The sequence below is a fragment of the Pan paniscus genome, chromosome 9 (genome assembly GCF_029289425.2).
Source record: "Pan paniscus chromosome 9, NHGRI_mPanPan1-v2.0_pri, whole genome shotgun sequence".
Taxonomy (NCBI): domain Eukaryota; kingdom Metazoa; phylum Chordata; class Mammalia; order Primates; family Hominidae; genus Pan; species Pan paniscus.
This window is the reverse complement of record NC_073258.2, coordinates 69,724,610-69,748,844: the sequence shown is the minus strand read 5'-3', so window position 1 is coordinate 69,748,844 and position 24,235 is coordinate 69,724,610. Positions and strand designations below refer to the sequence as shown.

Below are 24,235 nucleotides of genomic sequence, written 5' to 3'. Positions count from 1 at the left end.
GCCAAATTGATTTTTGCTGACCCTTCCTGAGATTGTAGGCTGGTGAACATTCCTTCTGCTGAATTTCCTTTGTCTTTCTTAGGCCTGGACACTGTTGTTGACTTATTTCCAGATTTTAATTTCTCTTTGGTTGAAGACTGCCGACTGTCTCATAGAGTGTTTGATTTATTTATTTATTTATTTTGACATGAGGTCTCTGCCACCCAGGCTGGCGTGCAGTGACATGATCACGGCTCACTTCAGCCTCCACCTCCTGAGCTCAAGGAATCCTCCCATCTTAGCCTCCCCAGTAGCTGAGACCACAGGCACATGCATCATGCCTGGCTACTTTTTGCATTTTTTATAGAGATGAGGTTTTGCCGTGTTGCCCAGGCTGATCTCAGACTCCTGGACTCAAGTGATCCGCCCGCTTCGGCCTCCTGAAGTGCTGGGATTACAGGCGTGAGTCACGCACAGCTGAGTGTTTTTTTCCTGAGTCTGGATTCCTCAGGGGCATTTTACTCCGGCTCACAGTCAGCGTTTGTGATGGAACGCACACTGGGTCGTGCTCGGAAAGGTGGATTTGTGTTCCAGCCACTCCTTTATCAGCTGCCTGACCTGGGCAGGGTGGCCACGTAAGCCACCGTCCAAACCAGGACGTCCTTGAGAATGACAGGGAGGGAGAACAGGCACCGTGGGGAACATCCAGGCCAGGCCCGGGCCCAGGCTGTGCTGTCCATGGCCTCCATTTCCCCAGGTGCCTGTGGATGGGGAACTACCCAGAGACACTTGGTGAGCTAGAGCCCAAGACCATCATGGCAGGCCTGTATGACGGGTGGGCCTCGGGGCTGCTTGGGAAGCTGGCTGGAAAGGGCCAGAGCTGACCCGCAATTTTATTTATTTATTTATTTTTAGAGGGAGTCTCGCTCTGTTGCCTAGGCTGGAGTGCAGTGGCGCGATCTCGGCTCACTGCAACCTCCACCTCCCGAGTTCACGCCATTCTCCTGCCTCAGCCTCCCGAGTAGCTGGGACTATAGGTGCCTGCCACCACGCCCGGCTAATTTTTTATATTTTTAGTAGCGACGGAGTTTCACCGTGTTAGCCAGGATGGTCTCATCTCCTGACCTCGTGATCGTCCCACCTCGGCCTTCCAAAGTGCTGGAATTACAGATATGAGCCACCATGCCTGGCCTGACCTGCAGTTTTGAGTGTCTTGTTGCAGCCCAGTCCTTCCAGACCAAGCCCTAGTCAATATTCCAGACCAAGCCCTAGTCAGTAGTGTGCACTGTGGTGGTCGTTGGGGAGCCTTTGCTGTATCCTTGCACAAAAGCTGGCCTCTGAGTGGGCTTTCCTAAGCAGATTCTCCCCTTTCCTCTGATCCTGCCTTCAGAGGTTCTCTAAAAACCCATTCTGGCCAGGCGCGGTGGCTCACGCCTGTAATCCCAGCATTTTGGGAGGCCGAAGTGGGCAGATCACCTGAGGTCAGGAGTTCAAGACCAGCCTACTACTGGTCTACAAAACCCCATCTCTACTAAAAATACGAAATTAGCCAGGTATGGTGGTGGGCACCCGTAATCCCAGCTACTTGGGAGGCTAAGGCAGGAGAATCACTTGAACATGGGAGGTAGAGGTTGCAGTGAACTGAGATTGTGCCACTGCACTCCAGCCCGGGCAACAAGAGTGAAACTTCATCTCAAAAAAACAAAAAAGAACCCACTCCATGTGTGTTCACGGATTTCACAGTGTTTCTGGCTAAACCCCTCCTCTCTTCCTGCCACACACTGTCGTCCATTGTACTGTAGCTCAACATGTGAAAAACAGATGTGTTGGCCAACAGCAGTCCTGGGGCAGTTGGGCAACGAGGTGGAGGAAAGTGAAGTTGGTTCTCTCCATCCTCTCACAGTGTCTCCCTGATTGGAGGGGCAGTTGCCCCTTCACCGACCAGGGCAGGCAGTGTCCCCAAAGGGAAGTGGGTCAGGGTGTCCTGGGGAGGCTGTCACCTGCTGTCAGTCAGCACCGTGGTATGGGGACATCCTTAAGATCATTTAAGTTTGAGACATGCGGCCTACACTGACAGTGATTCCAGGAGGTAAATATGTATGTGTTCAAAAAAATAAACAAGGGAGGCCAGGCACAAAGGCTCATTCCTGTAATCCCAGCACTTTGTGAGGCCAAGGCAGGTGGATCACCTGAGGTCAGGAGTTCGACACCAGCCTGGCCAACATGGTGAAACCCCATCTCTACTAAAAATACAAAAATTAGCCAGGTGTGGTGGCGCATACCTGTAATCCCAGCTACTCAGGAGGCAGAGGTAGGAGGATTGCTTGAACCTGGGAGGTGGAGGTTGCAGTGAGCCAAGATCATGCCACTGCACTCCAGCTTGAGTGACAGAGTGAGACTCCATCTCAAAAAAATATGTATATGAAATAAAAATAAAATAAATCAATAAACAAGGGAAATGCTGGGATAAAACCTAGTTACTTAGTGTACCTGGACAGCCATTCCGAGCATGATACCTGAATCAGTTTCCTGGGGCTGCTGGAATAAATGACCACAAACTGGATGTCTTAAGACAAAAGAAGTTTCTTCTGCCACAGCTCTGGAGGCCAGAGTCCGAGATCAAGGTGTCAGCAGGGCCGTGCTCTTTTTGAAGGCTCTGGGGGAGGCCTTTATGCCTCTTCCAGCTTCTGGAGGGTCCAGGTGCTCCTTGGCTTGTAGGCATATCACTCCGATCTCTGCCTCCATGTCGCCTTGGCTCTCACCTCTGTGTGTGTGTGTCTCTCTTACGAGGACAACAGTCATTGGATTTGGGGTCCACCCTAGTCCAGTATGACCTCATCTTAATATTGAATTATATCAGCAAAGACCCTATTTCCAGGCCAGATGCGGTGGCTCATGCCTGTAATCCCAGCACACTGGGAGGCTGAGGTGGGTGGATCACCTGAGCCCAGGAGTTTGAGAGCAGCCTGGGCAACATGGCAAAACCCCATCTCTACAAAAAATACAAAAATTAGTCGGACATAGTGGTGTGTACCTGTGGTCCCAGCTACTCAGGAGGCTGAGGAGGGAGGATCACTTGAGCCTGGGAGGTGGAGACTGTAGTGAGCTGAGCTGTGATCACACCACTGCACTTAGCCTGGGTGACAGAATGAGACCCTGTCTCAAAAAAAGAAAAAAAAGACCCTACTTCCGATTAAGAAATAAGGTTTTCACAGGTACCAGGGCTAGAACATGGACATATCTTTTGGGTAGAAACAGCTCAACTCATTACAACAACGGAAAAATCCAAATATTGTCATGTAAAGATTTTAGTTTTCTATATTTCAAAAATACTTCAAACTGTTTTAAAAGGTAGATAACAAATTGAGGGTAAGTGCTCACAACAGAGAACAGGGTTAATATGTAAAGAGTTCTTATAAATCTGCCAGAAAACCATGAAGATCCTAATTGGAAAGGAAATGATGGGCACCCCTGGAAGGAGAAATGTTTAAGGAGTTATAGAAAAGCATTCAACATCACTGGGAATGAAAGAAATGTAAATACAAAGCCTGGGAGTGGTGGCTCACGCCTGTAATCCCAGCACTTTGGGAGGCCGAGGCGGGTGGATCACTTGAGGTCAGGAGTTCGAGACCATCCTGGCCAACATGGTGAAACCCCACCTCTACTAAAAGAAACCCACAAAAATTAACCAGGTGTGATAGCAGATGTCTGTAATCCCTGCTACTCAGGAGGCAGAGGCAGGAGAATCACTTGAACCTGGGAGGAGGAGGTTGCAGTAAGCTGAGATCACACCACTGCACTCCAGCCTGGGTGACAGAGCAAGACCCTGTCAAAAAAAAAAAGAAAGAAAGGTAAATGTATATGAGCACGTGCAATGCCATTCGTTGGTGATCGTCGGGCAAAGCCCCACCCACTTTCTCAGACATCCCCACCGGAGGATCCCATCAGTCACAATCCTCACTAATTAGACCATTCAAATTCCCCAAAATAAAAAAAGGGAAAGAGTATAGACTTATCTTAAGGGTCTTAAGTTCTGGCATTTTTCTATTTAATAATATATATTGCTATATAATGGAATTACTACCAAAATTTAGAAAATCTTTTAGCAGAAGATACAGCCCTAATCTTACCACTCCAGTACAATCATTATTGACATTTATGATGTACTTCGTTATAGTATCAAAACAATTCCAGTATGTGAACGCTTTTCTTTCTTTCCTGTTTTCCTTTCTAAGTGACGCTCAGTGAATTCTGTGTATGTTTCTCCCCTGCATGCATTGGTCAAACAGTCTGTAGAGCAGGCACCTAGAATTGGCTTGCCGGCTGCCCTGGTGGACATTTCCAGTCTTACTGGCATGGACAAATTACCCTCAAAGTGATTTTACCAACTTTCACGTCCCCAGCAATCTATAAAATACCCTTTTCCCTTCATTTTTGCCAAAAGGGTTAGCAACTTTTAAAATGTTAACTGGACATTTGGGTTTCTTCTGTTGAGAATATTGTTCTTATATTTTGTATGTTTTTTAAAAATGGATGTGTATCTTTTCCTTATTGATTTGTAGAAAGTCTTTATATATTCCAGACATTCTGCTTTTTTTTTTTTTTACTTTTGTTTGTTTGTTTGTTTTTGTTTTTTTGAAACTGAGTCTCACTCTGTTGCCGAGGCTGGAGTGCAGTGGTGCAATCTTGGCTCACTGCAAACCCCACCTTCCAGTTTCAAGCGATTGTCCTGCCTCAGCCTCCCTAGTAGCTGGGATTACAGGCATGCACCACCACACCCAGCTTACTTTTGTATTTTTAATAGAGACGGGGTTTTGCCATGTTGGCCAGGCTGATCTCAAACTGTTGGCCTCAAGTGATCCGCCTGCCTCGGCCTCCCAAAGTGCTGGGATTACAGGCATGAGCCACTGTGCCTGGCCCCTTTTTTGTTTTTTAGGCGATTTTAATAAAATGTCATACTTTTCTCCATGAAGTCCTTGCAGCACATCATTTGTTCGAGCTGTTTCTAAGCACTTTTATTGTTTTGCTCCTTTTCAAGAATATTTTCAAGGTGTTGGTTATGCAGCATGTAAGTTTGCCCAGGCCACCCATAACAAATACCACAGACTGCACGGCTTAAGCAAGACAGCGATTTTCTCACAATTCTGCAGGCTGGAACTCCAACATCAAGGTGTTGGCAGAGGTGGTTCCTTCTGTAGGCCTCTCTCCTTGGATAACCATCTCCTCCCTGTGTCCTTACGTGGTCATCCCTCTGTGCGTGTCCTAAAGTCTCCCTTTTTTTTTTTTTTTTTTTGAGACTGAGTCTCATTCTATCACCCAGGCTGGAATGCAGTGCACAATCTCGGCTCACTGCAACCTCCACCTCCTGGGTTCAAGTGATTCTTCTGCTCCAGACTCCCAAGTAGCTGGGACTACAGGTGTCCGCCACCACGCCTGGCTAATTTTTGTAATTTTTTAGTAGAGACGAGTTTTCACCATGTTGGCCAGGCTGGCCTCGAACTCCTGACCTCAGGCGATCTGCCCACCTCGGCCTCCCAAAGTGCTGGGATTACAGACGTGAGCCACCGCACCCAACCCTAAACTCCTCTTCTTAAAAGGACACAGTCACATAGGATTAGGGCCCACCCTAATGACCTCATTAAAGACCCCATCTCCAAATGAGGCCACATTCTGAGGTGCTGGGGGTTAGGATTTCAATATATGAATGGGGGGACACAGTTCAGCCTGTGCCCTGGGGTATAGGAACATGAAAGGTTTTTATAAACTGTGTTTCTACCCAGCTGTATTCTTTTTTTTTTTTTTTTTGAGACAGAGTCTTGCTGTCGCCCAGGCTGGAGTGCAGTGGCAGGATCTCTGCTTACTGCAACCTCTGCCTCCCGAGTTCAAGCTTCTCCTGCCTCAGCATCCTGAGTAGCTGGGACTACAGGCACATGCCACCATGCCCGGCTAATTTTTTGTATTTTTAGTAGAGATGGGGTTTCACCATATTAGCTAGGATGGTCTTGATCTCCTGACCTCGTGATCCGCCTTCCTCGGCCTCCCAAAGTGCTGGGTTTACAGGTGTGAGTCACTGCACCCAGCCACTACCCAGCTGTATTCTTATTGGCTTAAACAGCTGATAGGTTTTCTTGGATTTTCCACATGCTAATCATAGCTGCAAATGACACCTTTGATATTTCCCTTTCAATCCTTTATCTTTTATTTGTTTCTTATTTTATTGCCCGGCCAGCATCCTGAGTGTAATGTGGAATATACGTAGTCATGGTGTGCATTCTTGTCTTGTTTGTGACTTTAAAGCGAAGGCTTCAAATGCCGTTTGGTCCAAGTTTCTGGTAGGAACCCTTCAGCAAACCAAAGCAGGTCTCCTGCATCCTTGGTTTGGTAAACATTTTAAAAATCAGAGCGGGAGGCCAGGTGCAGTGGCTCATGCCTGTAATCCCAGCACTTTGGGAGGCCGAGGCGGGTGGATCACCTGAGGTCAGGAGTTTGAGACCAGCCTGGCCAACATGGTGAAACCCCATCTCTACTAAAAGTACAAAAATTAGCCGGGCGTGGTGGCGGGTGCCTGTAATCCCACCTACTTAGGAAGCTGAGGCAGGAGAAGCTTGAACCCGGGAGGCGGAGGTTGCAGTGAGCCGAGATCGCGCCACTGCACTCCAGCCTGGGCAATAAGAGCGAGACTCCGTCTCAAAAAAAACATGAGATTGGGCATAATATTGATTAATTCTGTTCTTCATCTGGCCGGGTTCTTCTTAAACATCACTTCCTTAGTGGGGGTGGAAGGGCTTTCTCACATCTCCAGGCTAGGTTGGTCCTAGTCCTACACTTTCTAGCCTTTTGTGACACTTGTCCTATTTTGTTTTTGTTTGTTTGTTTGAGATAGGATCTTGCTCTGTCACCCAGGCTGGAGAGCAGTGGTGCAATTTCAGTTCACTGCAGCCTCTGCTCCCCAGGCTCAAGTGATCCTCCCATCTCAGCTCCAGAATAACTGGGACTACAGGTGCACACCACCACACCCAGCTAATTTTTGTATTTTTTTTGTAGAGATAGGGTTTCGCCATGTTGCCCAGGCTGATCCCAAACTCCTGGGCTCAAGCAATCCTCCCTCCTCGGCCTCCTGAAGTGCTGGGAATACAGGGTGAGCCACTGCTCCTGGTAGCTTGTCCTATTTTTAATCATGCGTTTATTCGTCTTCCTCACTAGACGATCTGCCTTGATCAGCTGTCACTGTGCATCCCCACTGAGCAGTGCTTAAGAGGACTTGATAAATATTCGTGGAGTGAACGTACTTCATCACATTTCTGTGATGTTTAAGCTTACTGAGGAGCTTAAATTACTCTGTTTTAGTAGTTTTTACGGAATGGCTTGGTTTCGTAATTTTCCACTTTCTTTCTCAGAACATTTCTCGGGTTCTCAGAAACAATTCTCGGAATGTTTCTCAGCATATTTTCTAAGTTGCCCTATTGTCATTAATTAATAAAAAGTTACTATACGGATCGAATGCCTATTTACATGGGCTTTACGGATATCGTCTCTTAATTCTTGCACAGTGCATATGGGGAACATATGACCTCCATTTTACTGAGGAGAGGCTTAGGGAGGGTTGGGTAATTTGTTTTTTGTTTTTTTTTAATGATAATATTCCATTTTGCTAAGCATGCTTTTTTTTTTTTTTTTCCTGAGATGGAGTATCACTCTGTTACCCAGGCTGGAGTGCAGTGGTGTGATCTCGGCTCACTGCAACCCCCACCTCCTGGTTTCAAGCGATTCTCCTGCCTCAGCCTCCCGAGTAGCTGGGACTAGAGGCGCATGTCACCACACCTGGCTAATTTTTGTATTTTTAGTAGAGGCAAGATTTCACCATGTTGGCCAGGCTGGTCTCGAACTCCTGACCTCAAACGATCCTCTCACCTCACCCAATGTGCTGGGATTACAGGCGTGAGCCACCACTCCCAGCCTCCCACTGCACCTGGCCTCAGGTAATTTGTTTGAGGTCATAATCTAATGAGTGACTAAGCTGAGCTCAGAAGTCAGGCCTCTCCGATTCAGAGCTTTAACTCCAAGCTGTCCTTAATCATTTAAAACGTCTTGAGGAATAGGTTCCTGAGGCTGCCTGGAGAGACGCAGAGCAGGGACTCCCATGCCCTTTGCAGAGTCAGGGTACGGTCGTCTCAGCACGTGCTGAACTTGGGACTCTTGGTTTTGTGTCTCCAACCTGCGGCTGGCTCAGACACCATCCAGCACATGAGAGACAGCAAGCACATCGTCGTGTACCATCGAGGACGCTACTTCAAGGTCTGGCTCTACCATGACGGGCGGCTGCTGAAGCCCCGGGAGATGGAGCAGCAGATGCAGAGGATCCTGGACAATACCTCGGAGCCTCAGCCCGGGGAGGCCAGGCTGGCAGCCCTCACTGCAGGAGACAGGTGCGCAGCCTAGGTCCCTTGTCCTGTTTTGTGGGGTGGTGGAGGCGCTCTTCCTCACCGGGGCCCATCCCCACCGGGGCCTGTGGGAATCCTGGCACGGGATTCCCCACCTCGGCTCTGTTTTTCTCTGGGGTCTCCCAGCTTGGCAGGTCTCAAGAGCAATGGGGACATGGTGGGGGGTCCCTGGCCACCCCTGTGTGTGTGTCAGGCAAATGTGTGTGGAAACACTCCAGAGTCCAGGACAGGGAGAAGTGAGGATTAGAATTAGGCTTTTTTTTTTTTTTTTTTTTTTTTTGAGACGAAGTCTCGCTCTGTCGCCCAGGCTGGAATGCAATGGCACTGTCTCAGCTCACAGCAACCTCCGCCTCCCAGGTTCAAGCAGTTCTCCTGCCTCAACCTCTCCAGTAGCTGGGAGTGCGCCACCATGCCTAGTAGAGACAGGGTTTCACCATGTTGGCCAGGCTGGTCTCAAACTCCTGACCTCAAGTGATCCACCCACCTTGGCCTCCCAAAGTTCTGGGATTACAGGCATGAACCATATGCCTGGCCAGGATTAGCCTTTCTTACGGGGCTGTGGGCATATTTATTAATTTAGGAAACAGAACAAATGGAAACCAAGGCCCCTGTGTTAGGGTTACATTTCCTTGCCTCAGTGAAAAAGAATCAGGCCGGGCGCAGTGGCTCACGCCTATAATTCCATTGCTTTAGGAGACCAAGGCAGGAGGGTCACTTGAGCCTAGGGGTTTGAGATGTGCCTGGGCAACAGAGTGAGACCCCATCTCTACCAAAAAATTAGCCAGGCTTGGTGGTGCGTGCCTGTAGTCCAAGCTACTCAGGAGGCTAAGGCAGGAGGATTGCTTGAGCCCAGGAAGTTGAGGTTGCAGTAAGCCATGATCAAGGCACTGCACTCCAGCCTGGGTGACAGAGTGAGACCCTCTCAAAACATAAAAAAGAAAGCGAATCAGCCCGAGCTTGGTTTTCTCGCGGGTGTGGTGTGTATTGTATAGGAGGGTTTCTCACCTCAGCGCTGTGCACACTCAGGGCCGGGTACCTCTTTGTGGGGGGCACTGCCCTGTGTAGCGTTGGATGCTGAGCAGCAGCCCTGGCCTCTGCCCACCGACTGCCAGCAGCAACCTGTATGACAACCAGAAGTGTCGTAGACATTGCCCAGCATCAGGGGGACACTGTTGTCCCCAGCTGAGAGCTGCTGCGTTCCAGCAGTGTGACAACTGCTACGCTATCGCTGGGAGTAAGGCGGGAGGGGCAGGTGTTGGGGCCCCTTCTGCAAAGATCAGGAAAGGTTCTGTGCTGCGTGGAGGGGCCGCAGGTGGGCTGTGTCTTGCAGAGGGTGGGAGCAGACCAGGAGGACAGTGGGTGTCCAGAGGGTGGAGCCGCATGCCCCGGGGCAGCAGAGCAGGCAGGAGCCGTGGAGTGGGCTGGGCAGCTGGGCCACGGTGCCAAGCTGGGGAGGGTCCCAGGCACCCAACCATATTTGAGCTTGATTCTGCGACTGGGTGCCGCTTCAGGTGGTGTAGGGTGGGGTGGGGCCGGGGGTGCATGAGTAGGTTAATGCTGGAGATTCTTCTGGTTGGGCAGGGAGGAGGGGCCCTGGACACAGGGATGCTTTTCAGTGGCCCGTAGTGAGGGCCTGAAAGAGGGCCAGGCCCGGGAGCAGGAGCGGGATGGAGGAGGATGTGTGCGGGGAAGCCGGCGTTGTTCGGTATCCGCTGTGGTGTTGACAAGGCTGGAAAGAGCGGCGGCAGGAGATGCATCTCGGGTGAAGATGCGCTCATCCGATGCGCTCCTCTCAGAGCCTGGAATCCCCAGCGGAGGAGACGTGGGGAGCCTGAGCCGGCGCCGCGGGGCCTGGGCTCCCTGTGGGTCTGTAGGCGCCTCGGTCCCGATGCCCCCTCTGGATAGGGCCAGATCAGCATCTTACCCACGGGAGTCATTCACAGGAAGGGCTCCGTACGTGCCGGCCACCGTCACCGTCACCTTTGTTCCCCGAGCGGGGTGCACTGAGGCCTGGCGTGTTTCTAGGCTTATTCGCCCTGCGGGCCGCCATAGCCAAGCACTCCTAGAGAGAAGAAGGTGGGGAGAGAGCCAGATGGCCCCGATCTGGAAGGGTGGGCAATGGCAGAGGGCCCTGGAGGAGCTGGAGTGAGAGGGACTCGGGAGCACTCGAGGAAGCCCAGCTGGTGGGTCTTCCAAGAAGGAAGTGGGCATCACACCAGTTCTGTGTATTCAAATAAGACGGGCACGGAGACCTCCTTGTGGAGGGGTCACATGGGCATCTGTGGCATGCACCTGGGGGCTGATGGCCTGAGTTCCGACTCTGCCTCAAAATAGCTGTGACCTAATCTTTCCGTGCTTCAGTTTTCTCATCTGAAAAATGGGTACAGTAGCATTGAGAAGATCAGTAAGTTGGTACACAGAAAAGGTTTGGAGCAGAGCCTGGCATGAGGGATGCACTCTTATGCACTTACTGTGACCTGGGCTGCCGGAACTTACCTAGCGTGGTTCCTGTAGAGGGGAGGGAGGGTGTGTCAGGGAGCATGGAACAGGGTGATCTGGGTCTGCTGCTTCCTGGCGGCTTTCCCCACGGGGCCAGCCTGCAATCTGGCTGTTCATTTAGTCAGCATTTATTGAACAAAAAATACCCACCGCTCCCCATGCTGTGGTCTGGAGACCAGGAGCAGGTGAGAGTCCTTCCAGCAAACAGTCTCAGATGGGGAACATCATCAACATGGAGTTTTCCTTCGAGAAATTCTGAAAAACTGCAAAGGTTTGATTGTGTCATTTCAAACATCACGCTCCATCGCTGCAGGTCGGGCTGCCTTTAATCATATTTCATCTTCACTGCAGAGTTCCCTGGGCCAGGTGTCGTCAGGCCTATTTTGGACGTGGGAAAAATAAGCAGTCTCTTGATGCTGTGGAGAAAGCAGCATTCTTCGTGACGTTAGATGAAACTGAAGAAGGATACAGAAGTGAAGACCCAGATACGTCGATGGACAGCTACGCCAAATCTCTACTACACGGCCGATGTTACGACAGGTACCGTCCTTACCTTCTGAGAGACAGGAGTTTGCCCATGAGCTTGGAAGAAATACCCTGTGTGCCTGACACTCACCCCTAAGTATCTATAATGCTAAGAAAGAAGGTGGCATAAAAATATAACCTTCAGTTTTATTTTATTTTATTTTTTGAAATGGAGTCTTGCTCTGTCACCCAGGCTGGAGTGCAGTGGCTTGATCTTGGCTCACTGCAACCTCCGCCTCCCAGGTTCAAGAGATTCTCCTCCTTCAGCCTCCCAAGTAGCTGGGATTACAGGCGCGTGCCACCACACCTGGCTAATTTTTGTATTTTTAGTAGAGACAGGATTTCACCATGTTGGCCAGGCTGGTTATGAACTCCTGATCTCAAGTGATCCGCCCACCTCAGCCTCTCAAAGTGCTGAGATTACAGATGCGCCTGGCCAACCTTCAGTTTTCTTCCCTCTGCCAAAACTATCACACATACACAGCCTGAGCTGCAAATCTGAGATTCTTCCCTCCTCTGTGCATGACCACCTTTGTTTGGAGATGCTCATGAGATGCAGGGCTGCCAGGTCCCTGGACTCAGGCAGGGGAGAGTGGCAAACAGGGCTAGGCACAGGGTTAGGCCAGGGTGTTGGCATGTGGCTATCTCAAGTCCTCTTTTTCTTATCTGTAAAGTGTTGGCCAGCCCCGCCCCCTGCAGGGTGGAGCCAAGGATTGGCTGATGAAGGGGTCATGTGCCCACAGGAAGAGCCTCCCACCTCTCCCCAGTTGCCTTGCGATAACAACAGGTCCTGACTTCAGGCTGCCAGGATATAAGCGCTCATCTTTGTGTCTGGGACAGGGAAGAAATGAGTGATTCAGTGTCCTGTTTGTACTTTCACCCTCACTCCACAGAGACTGAGTGTCTGCTCACTGTTAGAGGGACAGGTGCAAAGTGAATTAGTCCATCCAGGATGAAGCAGAGAGGTGCAATGTCTCCTCATTTTTGCCTCTTTAAACACTTAAGTTCCACACATGTGTGTTTCACGTAGGTGGTTTGACAAGTCGTTCACGTTTGTTGTCTTCAAAAACGGGAAGATGGGCCTCAACGCCGAACACTCCTGGGCAGATGCGCCGATCGTGGCCCACCTTTGGGAGGTGAGTTTTCACACTTTTCACTTGAATGTGGAAGTTGCTTTTGAAAATCCAAACCTGGCCAGGTGCAGTGGCGCACACCTGTAATCCCAGCACTTTGGGAGGCCGAGGCGGGCAGATCACCTGAGGTCAGGAGTTCAAGACCAGCCTGGCCAACATGGTGAAACCCCGTCTCTACTAAAAATACAAAAATTAGCCGGGCATGGTGGTGCATGCCTGTAGCCCCAGCTACTTGGGAGGCTGAGGCAGAAGAAATCGATTGAACCCGGGAGACAGAGGTTGCAGTGAGCCGAGATCGTGCCACTGCACTCCAGCCTGGGCGACAGAGCGAGACTCTGTCTCAAAAAGAAAAAACAAAAAAGATAATCCAAACCCCACAGTCAATTTAGTTTTGTAATATTTGCGTGATTATAGAATATGAATTTTTCACTTGTACTAGTAATGCACATGAAGTTAAATCACTAGATTAAAGGCATCCCTGTCTTCCTTTCCCATAACTTAGGTCCCTTGAACAGCAGTGCATCTCCTGCCATCTCCTTAGGGAACAAAAGAGTGAAATGGCAGTTGACTCTCAGGCCGCAGCTTCACAGCAGAAGTGAAGCTCGGTTTTTCCTGGAATAAACTATCCCTTATGTGCTGGATTTCCTAGTGTTTCCTACCTACCGCATTTTTTAGGCCAAATAGAAGCAAGCATGTGAAAATCTGGGCTTATAAACATGCAGCGTGTTTTTTACCTAAGACATCATTTTAATTCTTAAAATTACCAGGTTATTTGAAAACCACAAACCCCTGTCCCCCTGTCTGCACCTGTGGATTGGCCTCTACCATTGTTTTTTTTTTTTTTTTTGAGACAGGGTCTTACTCTGTCACCCAGACTGGAGTGCAGTGGCACAATCATAGCTCACTGTAGCCTTGACCGCCCAGGCTCAAGACATTCTCCCACCCCAGCCTCCCAAGTAGCTGGGACTACAGGTGTGTGCCACCATGCCCAGCTAATTTTTGTATTTTTTGTAGAAACAAGGTTTCCCCATGTTGCCCAGGCTGGTCTTGAACTCCTGGGCACAGGGGATCTGCCTGCCTGGGCCTCCCAAAGTGCTGGGATTACAGATGGGAGCCACCACACTCAGCGTTTTTGTTTTGTTTTTGTTTTTTTTTAATAATTCGTTACTCTGAACTGTTTGACCTGTTCCATGTTTGGCATGAGAAGTTAAATGAAAGTTTTGTTTCCTTAACTCACCGGTCAGGTTCTTGTTTAAAGTTGCTAAATTCTAGGATCATCATCCGTAGACTTGACACAGAAAATACTGTGGTCACTTGTTGTGATGAGACTTGAGATCTTTTTCTTTTAAAGCAACAAGCCCCTTTGAGATTCACATTGACTATAAAGACCATCTTTTTGCAGTGTTTTAAATTTTCCTGCTGGCCTAATAAATGAAGTGGAATAAAATGACCTGAAAGTCACAGCGTGTGTGGGAGACAGGGCCCAGCTGCAGGCTGAGCACCTCGCTGTTCTTGATAGGGCATGGAGCCGGGTTTGTGTGTCTGAAATTAGAAATTAGTAGTGGCTGGGCGCGGTGGCTCACGCCTGTAATCCCAGCCCTTTGGGAGGCCGAGGCGGGCGGATCACGAGGTCAGGAGATGGAGACCATCCTGGCTAACACGGTGAAACCCCGTCTCAACTAAAAATACAAAAATTAGCTGGGCGTGGTGGCTGGCACCTGTAGTCCCAGCTACTCAGGAGGCTGAGGCAGGAGAATGGCGTGAACCCGGGAGGCAGAGCTTGCAGTGAGCCGAGATCACGCCACTGCACTCCAGCCTGGACGAAAGAGTGAGACTCCGTCTCAAAAAAAAAAAGAAAGAAATTAGTAGTAAACTTGTGAAGACATCATAATGTATGACCTTCTTTTTTCTTTAAACTTCTGTGAATGTTTTGAATTTTGACTTTTTTTTTTGAGATGGCGTCTTGTTCTGTCACCCAGGCTGGTGTGCAGTGGTGCGATCTCAGCTCACTGCCACCTCTGCCTCCCCGGTTCAAGTGATTCTCCTGCCTCAGCCTCCCGAGTAGCTGGGTTTATAGGCACACGCCACCATGCCCGGATAATTTTTATATATATATAAACCTGACCTCAAGTGATCCACCCGCCTTGGCCTCTCAAAGTGCTGGGATTATGGCGTGAGCCACCACGCCTGGCCTTGACGTTTCTTTTTATAATATTGTGTCTGTCTATTTTTTCCCCTAGAGATAAACAAATTCTGGTGCCAGTTTTTTCTTGCAAAGTCTTCGCACTCACCCTCCTCTCTGCCTGGAAGGCTTTTCCCCCTGGCTTCCCCTGGCTCCTGGCCCCGTCAGGTCTTCCTTAGGTCTTCCTTAGGTCTCAGCTGACCTCACTTCCCCTAGGAATGGCACTGCCCTGCTACCCTCTCCCAAGACTAGGCTAGGGGCTCCTGTCTCATCTTCCTCTACCTCTTTTAATTGTCTTACTTCTCGTTGGAGTCTTGGCAAAACCTCCAGCCACTCCTTCAGCCAAGGGAGGTTTATATGTAGGAAAAAGGATAAAAAGGAAAAAAAAAACATAGTGCTCTAGGCTTTAAGACACCAGTATGACCCTAGGACATTAATACCTGATAAAAAGCAGCCAATATTAAAAGGGCTTTTCACCACCACCAGGGTTCTTTGGTGATGCCGACAAAAGCTGAGAGAGCCTTTTAGCTACAGAGCGCACTGAAGATCAAGCTGCCTTCAGTGTCTCTGGACATAGCAAGAAGGCACGCTTTAATAAATCTCTGCACAGCATAATAGCCCGGGCTTGTTATACCCCAGGCCAAGGACTTCCCGAGTCCTATATGCCAAAGAGCTGTTGTTTGGCAAAAGAAAAAGAGTCGGGACCATAGGCAGCTGGATCACACAGGGTACATTTATCAAGTAGAGAAATCTACTGGATATTTACAAGATCAGGCTTGTTTTTTAAAGTTCTCCGGATAAGGATAAAGGGATTTTGTCTTAGACCAGGGTGGGCACATAGAAGTAGTGGTGTTTAGTTGTTAGCGTCCAGCAGACAGGATGGCCTGACTCCAGGGACCCCTGGCTGGGGGCTTATGTGATCCATACACAGATGGGGACTGACCTAGTCTCACATGGAGGCCCAGTGCAGTCCCTTAAAGACAGATCTAGTCAAACTTGAGTCTGTTTGTTCTTGTTCTTGTTCTATTTTTATTTTTTATTTTTTGAGACAGGGTCTTTCTCTGCCGCCCAGGCTGGAGGGCAGTGGTGCAATCTCAGCTCACTGCAACCTCCAACTCCTGGGTTCAAGTAATTTTCCCACCTCAGCCTCCCGAGTAGCTGGGACCACAGGTGTGCGCCACCACGCCCAGCTGATTTTTGTATTTTTTGTAGAGACGGGGTTTTGCCACATTGCCCAGGCTGGTCTTGAACTCCTGGCTTCAAACAATCTGCCTGCCTCGGCCTCCCAACATGCTGGGATTACTAACATGAGCCACCACACCCGGTCTTGCTCTTGATTTATTTCTGATGTTTCTGTGTCAGGCTCTTCTGGAGCTCTGACCCAGAGCAGGTGGAACCTGATCAAGTCTGTTCGTTCGCTGGCTCAGGTCAGCCTGGATTGTGACCCCCACGTATTAGCGGCGCCTTCCACCCGCCCCGCCCCCTCGCCAGCCGACAGTCACCCCAACCTTGTGTTGTTGTTTTTACCTCCCTCAGTAGAATGTAAGCTTCCTGAGCACAGGGATTCCTCTTTTAAAAAAACTTAATTTTTTTAGTTGAGATATAAATCACATACCTTAAAATCCACCCTTTAAAAGTGTACAATTCAGTGGTTTTTAGTATATTCACGAGGTGCTTGTGCAACAGTCACTGCTTAGCCTCCCGAGTAGCTGGGATTACAGGCGTGCATCGCCACACCCACCTAATTTTTGTATTTTTGGTAGAGGCGGGGTTTCCCCTTGTTGGCCAGCTTGGTCTCGAACTCCTGACCTAAAGTGATCTACCCGCCTTGGCCTCCCAAAGTGCTAGGATTACAGTCGTGAGTCACGGAGCCCAGCCTAATTCTGTACTATTTTTATCACCTCCAAAAGAAACCCCTCATTCCTTTCTCCCCCAGGTTCCTGATGACCACTAATCTTTCTGTGTGTATGTATGTGCCTATTTTGGACATCTTATATAGATAGAATCATACAATATGTGGTCTTCTATGTCTGGCTTCTTTTTTCTTTTCTTTCGCTTTCTTTTCTTTCTTTTCTAGAGACAGGGCCTTGCTCTGTCGCCCAGGCTGGAGTGCAGTGGCACAGTCATGACTCATTGAAACCATGACCTCCTGGGCTCAGGTGATCTTCCCACCTCAGCCTCCTCAGTAACTGGGACTACAGCCATGTGCCACCACACCTGGCTAATTTTTTAAATTTCTTGTAGAGATAAGATCTCACTATGTTGCCCAGCTGGTTTGGAACTCCTGGCCTCCAGCAATCCTCCCACCTTGGCCTCCTAAAGTGCTGGGATTACTGAAGTGAGGCACCGCGCCTGCCTGCTTCTTTTCACTCAGCATAATGTTTTCAAGGTTCAGTACGTTGTAACACATACCTGGAATTCATTCCTTTCTAGGGCTGGATAATATCTCATTGGATGGATTGACCACACTTTGTTTATCTCTTCATCAGTTGATGGGCATTTGTGTTGTTTCCACTCTTTGGCTATTATGAATAATGCTGCTCTGAACATTCTGTACAAGTTTTTGTGTGAGCATCTATTCATTTCATTTCACTGAGTATATACCTAGGAGTGGAACTGCTGGGTCATACAGGTATATTTCACTTTTTAAGTAAGGGCAAGAATTCTTGTCTGTTTTGTTCACAAAACACAGTTCTTGTCTGCGCTGTCACCAGGGCTTGGATGCCGCTGATGCTACAGTGGTTCCGACCCATAGTAGGTGCCCAATAAACACCGTTGAATAAATTGGCTTAGGTTTACTTGCCAGTGAAAGGAGAGCGTCACAAACTTGAGCAAGCCCTTAGCCCTCTTCTGTCCTCTCTTTGTCACATCTGACATGGAGATCAGATCCACCTCATTAGGTGCTGAGCATACTGGAAGCCTTAACAGCTGTGATTCAAACTTTGTAACATCTCTGCAAAGAACAACCCTCTTTTCATGTTGGAGGTTAATGTGTTTTATGTACCACTGTTAGTTTTAATAATTTTGTTCTATTTTTGACAGTACGTCATGTCCACTGACAGCCTCCAGCTGGGCTATGCGGAGGATGGGCACTGCAAAGGCGACACCAATCCGAACATTCCGTACCCCACCAGGCTGCAGTGGGACATCCCGGGGGAAGTAAGTCCGGATTATCCAACCATTGTTACTTACCTGGGATGGGAAACACATTTGAAGTCTTACAGATGAATTTTCCAACCGTAGTTCCTGCCCTATCATGAGCTCAGTTGAAGACCACTAAGGCTGAAAGTTGTTTGCTCAGGGAGTTCCGTGGGTCTGCGGGGCTGTCACAGCTCCTGTTGCCTCGGAAGCCTCGGTAAATATTTCTTCTTCTGTTTGAAGCTCCTGGCTAAGACTGTCAGCGCTATTTCCAGCTTAAACTTAACTAGACATCTACAGAATGCTCATAATCAAAAACTAAAAGGCAAAATCACATAGGTTAGAGCTGAAAGCCTCTAAATTGCTCATTTATACTTCTCAAAGTTTAATTCATTTTGGCACCTCTTAAACACGCTCAGAGGCAGCCCATTCACAGGAGCCCTTTTGGGAAGGAATTTTAGGGTTGCAAATACCAAATCCTAGTTCACTTAATCCAAGGAGAAATTCCCTGGAGTCCAAGATACCATTTTCTTTCTTTTTTTTTTTTTTTTTTTTTGAGATGTAGTCTCGCACTGTCACCCAGGCTGGAGTGCAATGGCGCAATCTCAGCTCACTGCAACCTCTGCCTCCCAGGTTCAAACGATTCTCCTGCTTCAGCCTCCCAAGTAGCTAGGATTACAGGCGCCTGCCACCATGGTGAAACCCCGTCTCTACTAAAAATACAAAAATTAGCCGGGCATAGTGGTAAGTGCCTGTAGTCCCGGCTACTCGGGAGGCTGAGGCAGGAGAATGGCTTGAACCAGGGAGGCAGAAGGTGCAGTGAGCAGCGATGGTGCCACTGCACTCCAGCCTGGGCAACAGAGGGAGACCCTGTCTCAAATAAATAAAAATAAATAAATAATAAAAAGTAAAAAAATGTGTTTCTTGATTGCCACTGTGTGATGACGTTATCATAAGATGACGTGTGACTATTTGAAACACCCTTTGGGGTCTCACTGGAAGCCAGGGTGCCCCCATCCCCTACCCGTGTTCCTGTTAGCGTCAGAACATATCTGTACGGGTCTGCAGCAACCTCAGTTCTTGCCTTCTCAGAACGAATTTGACTGTGGGGCAGAAGGCAGGAGAGACCAAGTTTAAAAGCGGGAAAGTTTATTTAAAAAACTTTAGGAACGAAAGGAAGGAAAGTACATTTGGAAGAGGGCCAAGCGGCCAACTTGGGAGATTAAGTGCGAGGTTTGACCTCTTGACTTGAGGTTTTATACATTGGCATGCGTCCAGGGTCTTGTGTTACTTCTCCCAATTCCTCCCTTGTTGTGGGCTGTCCGCATGCACAGTGGCTCCAGCGCTTGGGAAGGGAGCATGCGCAGTATGTTTACTGGCGTTGTGCGCATGCTCACTTGAGGTGTTCTGCCCTTGCCTGTCTAGCATTGCTGGAGGAAGCTCATATTCCAGTTAGACGCCGCCATTTTGCCTCTCAGTGCGCATGCTTCAGCCCACTCGCCCAATGCTTGAGATGTTATCGGGAAGCTGCTGGTCACCAGCTCCATTTCTATCTACTGAGAGACTGCCTTTCCCTGGCACCGGCTGTGACCGATTATTATTTTAGAGAGACAGTTCACAACCACCTGACCATCACTGATGGTCGCCTGATATTCCCAGTGTGTGTCGGAGGAAGCCCTCTCCTGGCCTGCTCATGTCAGACCCACTACCTGCTATAACATTGCAGCTGCTCCTCCGGGGTCAGGCAGCCATGCCCCTAACTTACTAGGGCTTCTGGGTCAGGAAAACGTTTGTGTACTTCCCAGTACCGAGTTTGTAGCTGCACTAAAAACCAGCCTCCAATTTCCTTCTGGGTGTGCGTCAGTAATTTTCTCCCCTCGTTCTGTAAAACCTTTTTCTTCTTTCTCTCAAGTGTCAAGAGGTTATAGAGACCTCCCTGAACACCGCAAATCTTCTGGCAAACGACGTGGATTTCCATTCCTTCCCATTCGTAGCCTTTGGTAAAGGAATCATCAAGAAATGTCGCACGAGCCCAGACGCCTTTGTGCAGCTGGCCCTCCAGCTGGCGCACTACAAGGTAAGAACTGACCGCCTAGGGTTTTGTCGTGAGCACTTTGGGGGTTCCTACACCTGCCCAAGACTGTTCACCCAGTGGGGAGGGAAGGCCCGAAACCCGGCATAGGAGAAGCACAGCTCCCCCCCACCCCGGTCTCCGGGGGCCGGGTGGCGTTGGGTGTTTCACCACGCATGCGGGCAAAGTTCGCAAATCCCCCTCCAGCAGGCGTAGATTCCCAGCTGACACGGGAGAGGGAGAGTCTGGGGGATGGGGACAAAGTGAGATCTCATCACTCTACAGAGGGAGAGTTAAGCCCCATAATAAGCCCCGAATCCTAGCATTTGCTAAAGTGGAAATAGTGTGGGCAGGTAGGGGAATAGTCAGTTACGTATTCGTCTGGCGCTCGGTAAATCTGCACTTTACACAGGTCAGGTGAACATGGTCCACGTTTCATCTGTCGCTGTCTGCTTGGGAACAAAATAAAAAGCTTCTTGCATGACTTAGCTTTCAGCTTAATCCTTTCCTTTTGGCAGAGTAAATCTTCCTTTCACCATACTAAATTAAATTATGGTATTTTCATACAGTGGAATATTATATAGCTATTAAGTGATGTCTTTGGGCAAATTACTTAACGTCTCTGGCCTTTGACATCTCCTTCCATAAAAGGAGAAACTCCAGCCACTTGGAGGTGCCATGGGCTGGATCCCCTGTATACACATGGCATTTCCATCTCCCTTTTCTGAACACTGGCCATATTTTGGCTTGCACCTGGCAACCCCTGTTGGAGGAGCAGCCTGCACCCCTAGCAGGGACATAAATGGGTCTTCTTGTCCATTGGAGGGAGCATTCCATCCCAGAGAGGGGGCCCTTGGTTTCTGGGGGCAGCACAAGTCATCGTGGCATTGGCTTGAGATATTCCCAACTTTTTTTTTGAGACAGAATCTCACTCTTGTTACCCAGGCTGGAGTGTAATGGCATGATCTCAGCTCACTGCAACCTCCACCTCCTGGGTTCAAGCAGTTCTCCTGCCTCAGCCTCCCGAGTAGTTGGGATTACAGGTGTGCGCCACCATGCCCAGCTAATTTTTTGTATTTTTAGTAGAGATGGGGTTTCACCATGTTGAGCAGGCTGGTCTCGAGCTCCTGGCTTCAGGTGATCCACCCGCCTTGGCCTCCCAAAGTGCTGGGATTATAGGCGTGAGCCACCGTGCCCAGCCTTGTTTTAAAACTTGAGTGCTGTACACATATGCAGCGTGTGGCACTGCCCCCCCCCCAACCTTGGTAACGATTGTGCCATTGTTGAGTTTTGCTTGGTGCATCACGTACCTCATACTTCACTGTCTCTGCACCTGGGAGGCACTCTTGTTATCCCATTTTTAAAAATTTACAAGTCCCCATTATGCCTCAGAAACTCTTGTTATCCCATTTTACAGGTGAGGAAACAGGTGCAGAGAGGCCAGGTGCTTGCCAGGGTGGCACTAGGCAGGGATAAAGCCAGCCAGCGGCTCCAGAGTCTATGCCCTCTCCACCTAAAGTTAAGAAAACAGTTACAGAGAAGTAAGAGGCAGTGTTAATATCAGATGAACTGGAATGAATGGGCCAAAATCGTATTTAAAATGCATGCTAATACAGTCTGTAAAGACTGTCACAGTTATGAAGCCTTGCTTTCCCAAGTAACATGCTCACTATGCGTAAACCAGAAGCAGCTGGGCAGAGTACCAGGAGCACAGTGACAAGCTCCTGTCTGTGACAGATCGTTGACTAAAGATCATGTGATTAAAAGGTGACGTGGAATAGAGGCATCGCATCTCAGAATCAATGAGCTGGATTTTGAGAATTGATGAGCAGATTTTGCCCGTAAACGTGCAGTATGAGGGCATGCAAGCAGTTGATACCTTACCTACAGAAAGGATGTTATTTTATCTTTTTAAATTTTTTTCTTTTTTAAAAGAATTCCCTGCAAGTAAGTGCAGGACTTAGGAGTCTAGTAAGGAAATGCCACGCTCCAGTTTAGTACATTTTGAAACATGCTGAAATGACTATTCTGCAAGCAGTACAAATTGGTGACGTTGACTCAAGGTAGAAAACCTGAAAAGGTCTCTGGTCCATGGACCAAAGTGAGAGGTTGTCAGGGAGCCACCCTCGTGACTCCAAAGAGCTTGCAGCTCAGAGACTCCACAAAGGAAGCCACCCCATCTGCTCCCCAGAACCCACGTGGCCCAGGTGTGGGAATGAGCTGCAAGGGGCACCAGCCACTGTGCCATGTACTTGGCAGGAGCGAGCGAAACTTCAGGACGGCCCCGAGGAAGGCATCTCTTCATCTCTGCCCTCCACACTCGGAAGTGAAGCATCTTGCCTGAGGGCTCCAGCTCATACGCAGCAGGACTGAGATCGGAAGCAGGCAGGCTTGTTCGAGAACCTGTGGCTCTCATCACTGTGCTGCAGCTAAATGCAGAAAAAGGAAGCACAGACCAGCTTCCCGCATGAATGGAAGTGCAGAGACCCTCCATAAAATCTTAGCAACTAGAATCCAGCACTGTAGGAAAAGAATAGTCACCCACAGTGGCGTACACCAGCGGTGAGAGGCTGGTTTTGTGTCAGTAAATCCAGTCATACACTAAACCATACTGTTGGGTCAGAGAAGAGCCTAGATAGTGAGTTTGACAGATCCTAAGAAGACGTTTCACGTTTAACATCCATTCCTGATAAGAGCTCTTGGTCAAGGGGCTTAGTAATAGGGCTCTTTCCTTAACAGGATAAGTGGCATCGTGTATTAATAGCTAGCTACTGCTTCAAAGTAAAAGTGTGGGAGGCAGTCCCCTTAAAACAAGAAAGATGAGGATGCCTCTAGCAGATGACAGGGTAATTGGGCAGGAGGAACATTTATGTCTGTTCAGGAGATGGAACAGCAGAAAGGCTTTGACGATTAAGAGGCACACCCAGTGAGCCGGCCCAGCGCAGAGTCGCACAAAGACCACCAGCTTTCTTGCACAAGGATGATGGCCAAGTGGGAAATATAATAAGAGAATGTAATAGAAACGAGAATCTGGGGCCCCACCTTCCAGGCATACGTGTATAAAGCAGACTGGACTCTGGGAAGAAGGCCGAGGAGCACTCGCCCCCCAACTCCTCCCCAGGGAGAGGGAGAAAAAGCCATGATTTTGGATGAAAAAAAACTTCAGAACCATAGAGGAAGGGATGTTCCCAGTTCACACTGTTTTTTTTTTGAGACGGAGCCTTACTCTGTTGCCCAGGCTGGAGTGCAGTGGCACGATCTCGGCTCACTGCAGCCTCGGCTGCTCACTCGGCTCCCAGGTTCAAGTGATTCTCCTGCCTCAGCCCCTCGAGTAGCTGAAACTACAAGTGCCTGCCACCACACCTGGCTAATTTTTGTATCTTTAGTAGAGACGGAGTTTCACCATGTTGGCCAGGCTGGTCTCGAGCTCCTGACCTCAAGTGATCCGCCTGCCTCAGCCTCCCAAAGTGCTGGGATTACAAGCCTGAGCCACCATGCCTGGCTTAGTTCACACATTTAATATGAACACAGTGAGAGGTCAGGCAGGGGCTTCAGGAGAGGAGCTTGCCCAGTTGATCTTGAGGCTTGAAAAGGCTAACATTTGAGAGTCACCTGTAACATTTTTGAAAAGAAAAGCAATCAGGCGGAGGCAGGACAGGGGGAGGTGGACATGTACTTTTTCAAATCCTAAAACTCAAAGTGTAGGAGTTAGAAGACTGTTGTGATTAAAGTGGTCTCACTCCTATAATCCCAGCACTTTGGGAGGCTGAGGCAGGTGGATCACTTGAGTCCAGGAGTTTGAGACCAGACTGGGCAATATGGGGAGACTCTGTCTGTACAAAAAATACAAAAAAAAAAAAAAAAAATTAGTCCAGCATGGTGGCGCATGCCTGTAGTCCAAGGTACTCCGGAGGCTAAGGTGGGAGGATCACTTGAGCCCCGGAGGTGGAGGCTGCAGTGAGCCGTGATCATGCCACTGCACTACAGCCTGGATGACAGTGAGACCCTATCTTTAAAAAAATTGTTTTTAATAAAAATAAAATGCTGCAGTCCTCGTACAAAAGCAGGCCCGGGAAATAACGTGTAATGGAGGGAGCATTTGACATCAGTAGGGGACAGGGAGCTGGTGAGTAAATGGAGTTGGGAAATCTGGCTAAGTGGTTGCCTTTGGAAAAAAATAATCCAAGAGAAATAAGGAGTCAGACCAGAAACTGTGGTTCACAAGAGAGGAAAAATACGGTCAATGAGTGTAGGTAATAAGCTTAAT

General features: G+C 48.9%; 1 protein-coding gene across 1 annotated transcript in view; it reads left to right on the top strand.

The window, feature by feature from the left end:
* The window catches only part of CPT1A (carnitine palmitoyltransferase 1A), an 87,194-nt gene that overhangs the window by 48,549 nt on the left and 14,410 nt on the right, over positions 1-24,235 (top strand). The window contains exons 10-14 of the mRNA XM_034933223.3: positions 8,210-8,405; positions 11,271-11,459; positions 12,475-12,580; positions 17,802-17,918; positions 19,810-19,974. Of these exons, the coding sequence (XP_034789114.2) occupies positions 8,210-8,405; positions 11,271-11,459; positions 12,475-12,580; positions 17,802-17,918; positions 19,810-19,974 (773 nt within the window). The remainder of the gene's footprint in view (positions 1-8,209; positions 8,406-11,270; positions 11,460-12,474; positions 12,581-17,801; positions 17,919-19,809; positions 19,975-24,235) is intronic.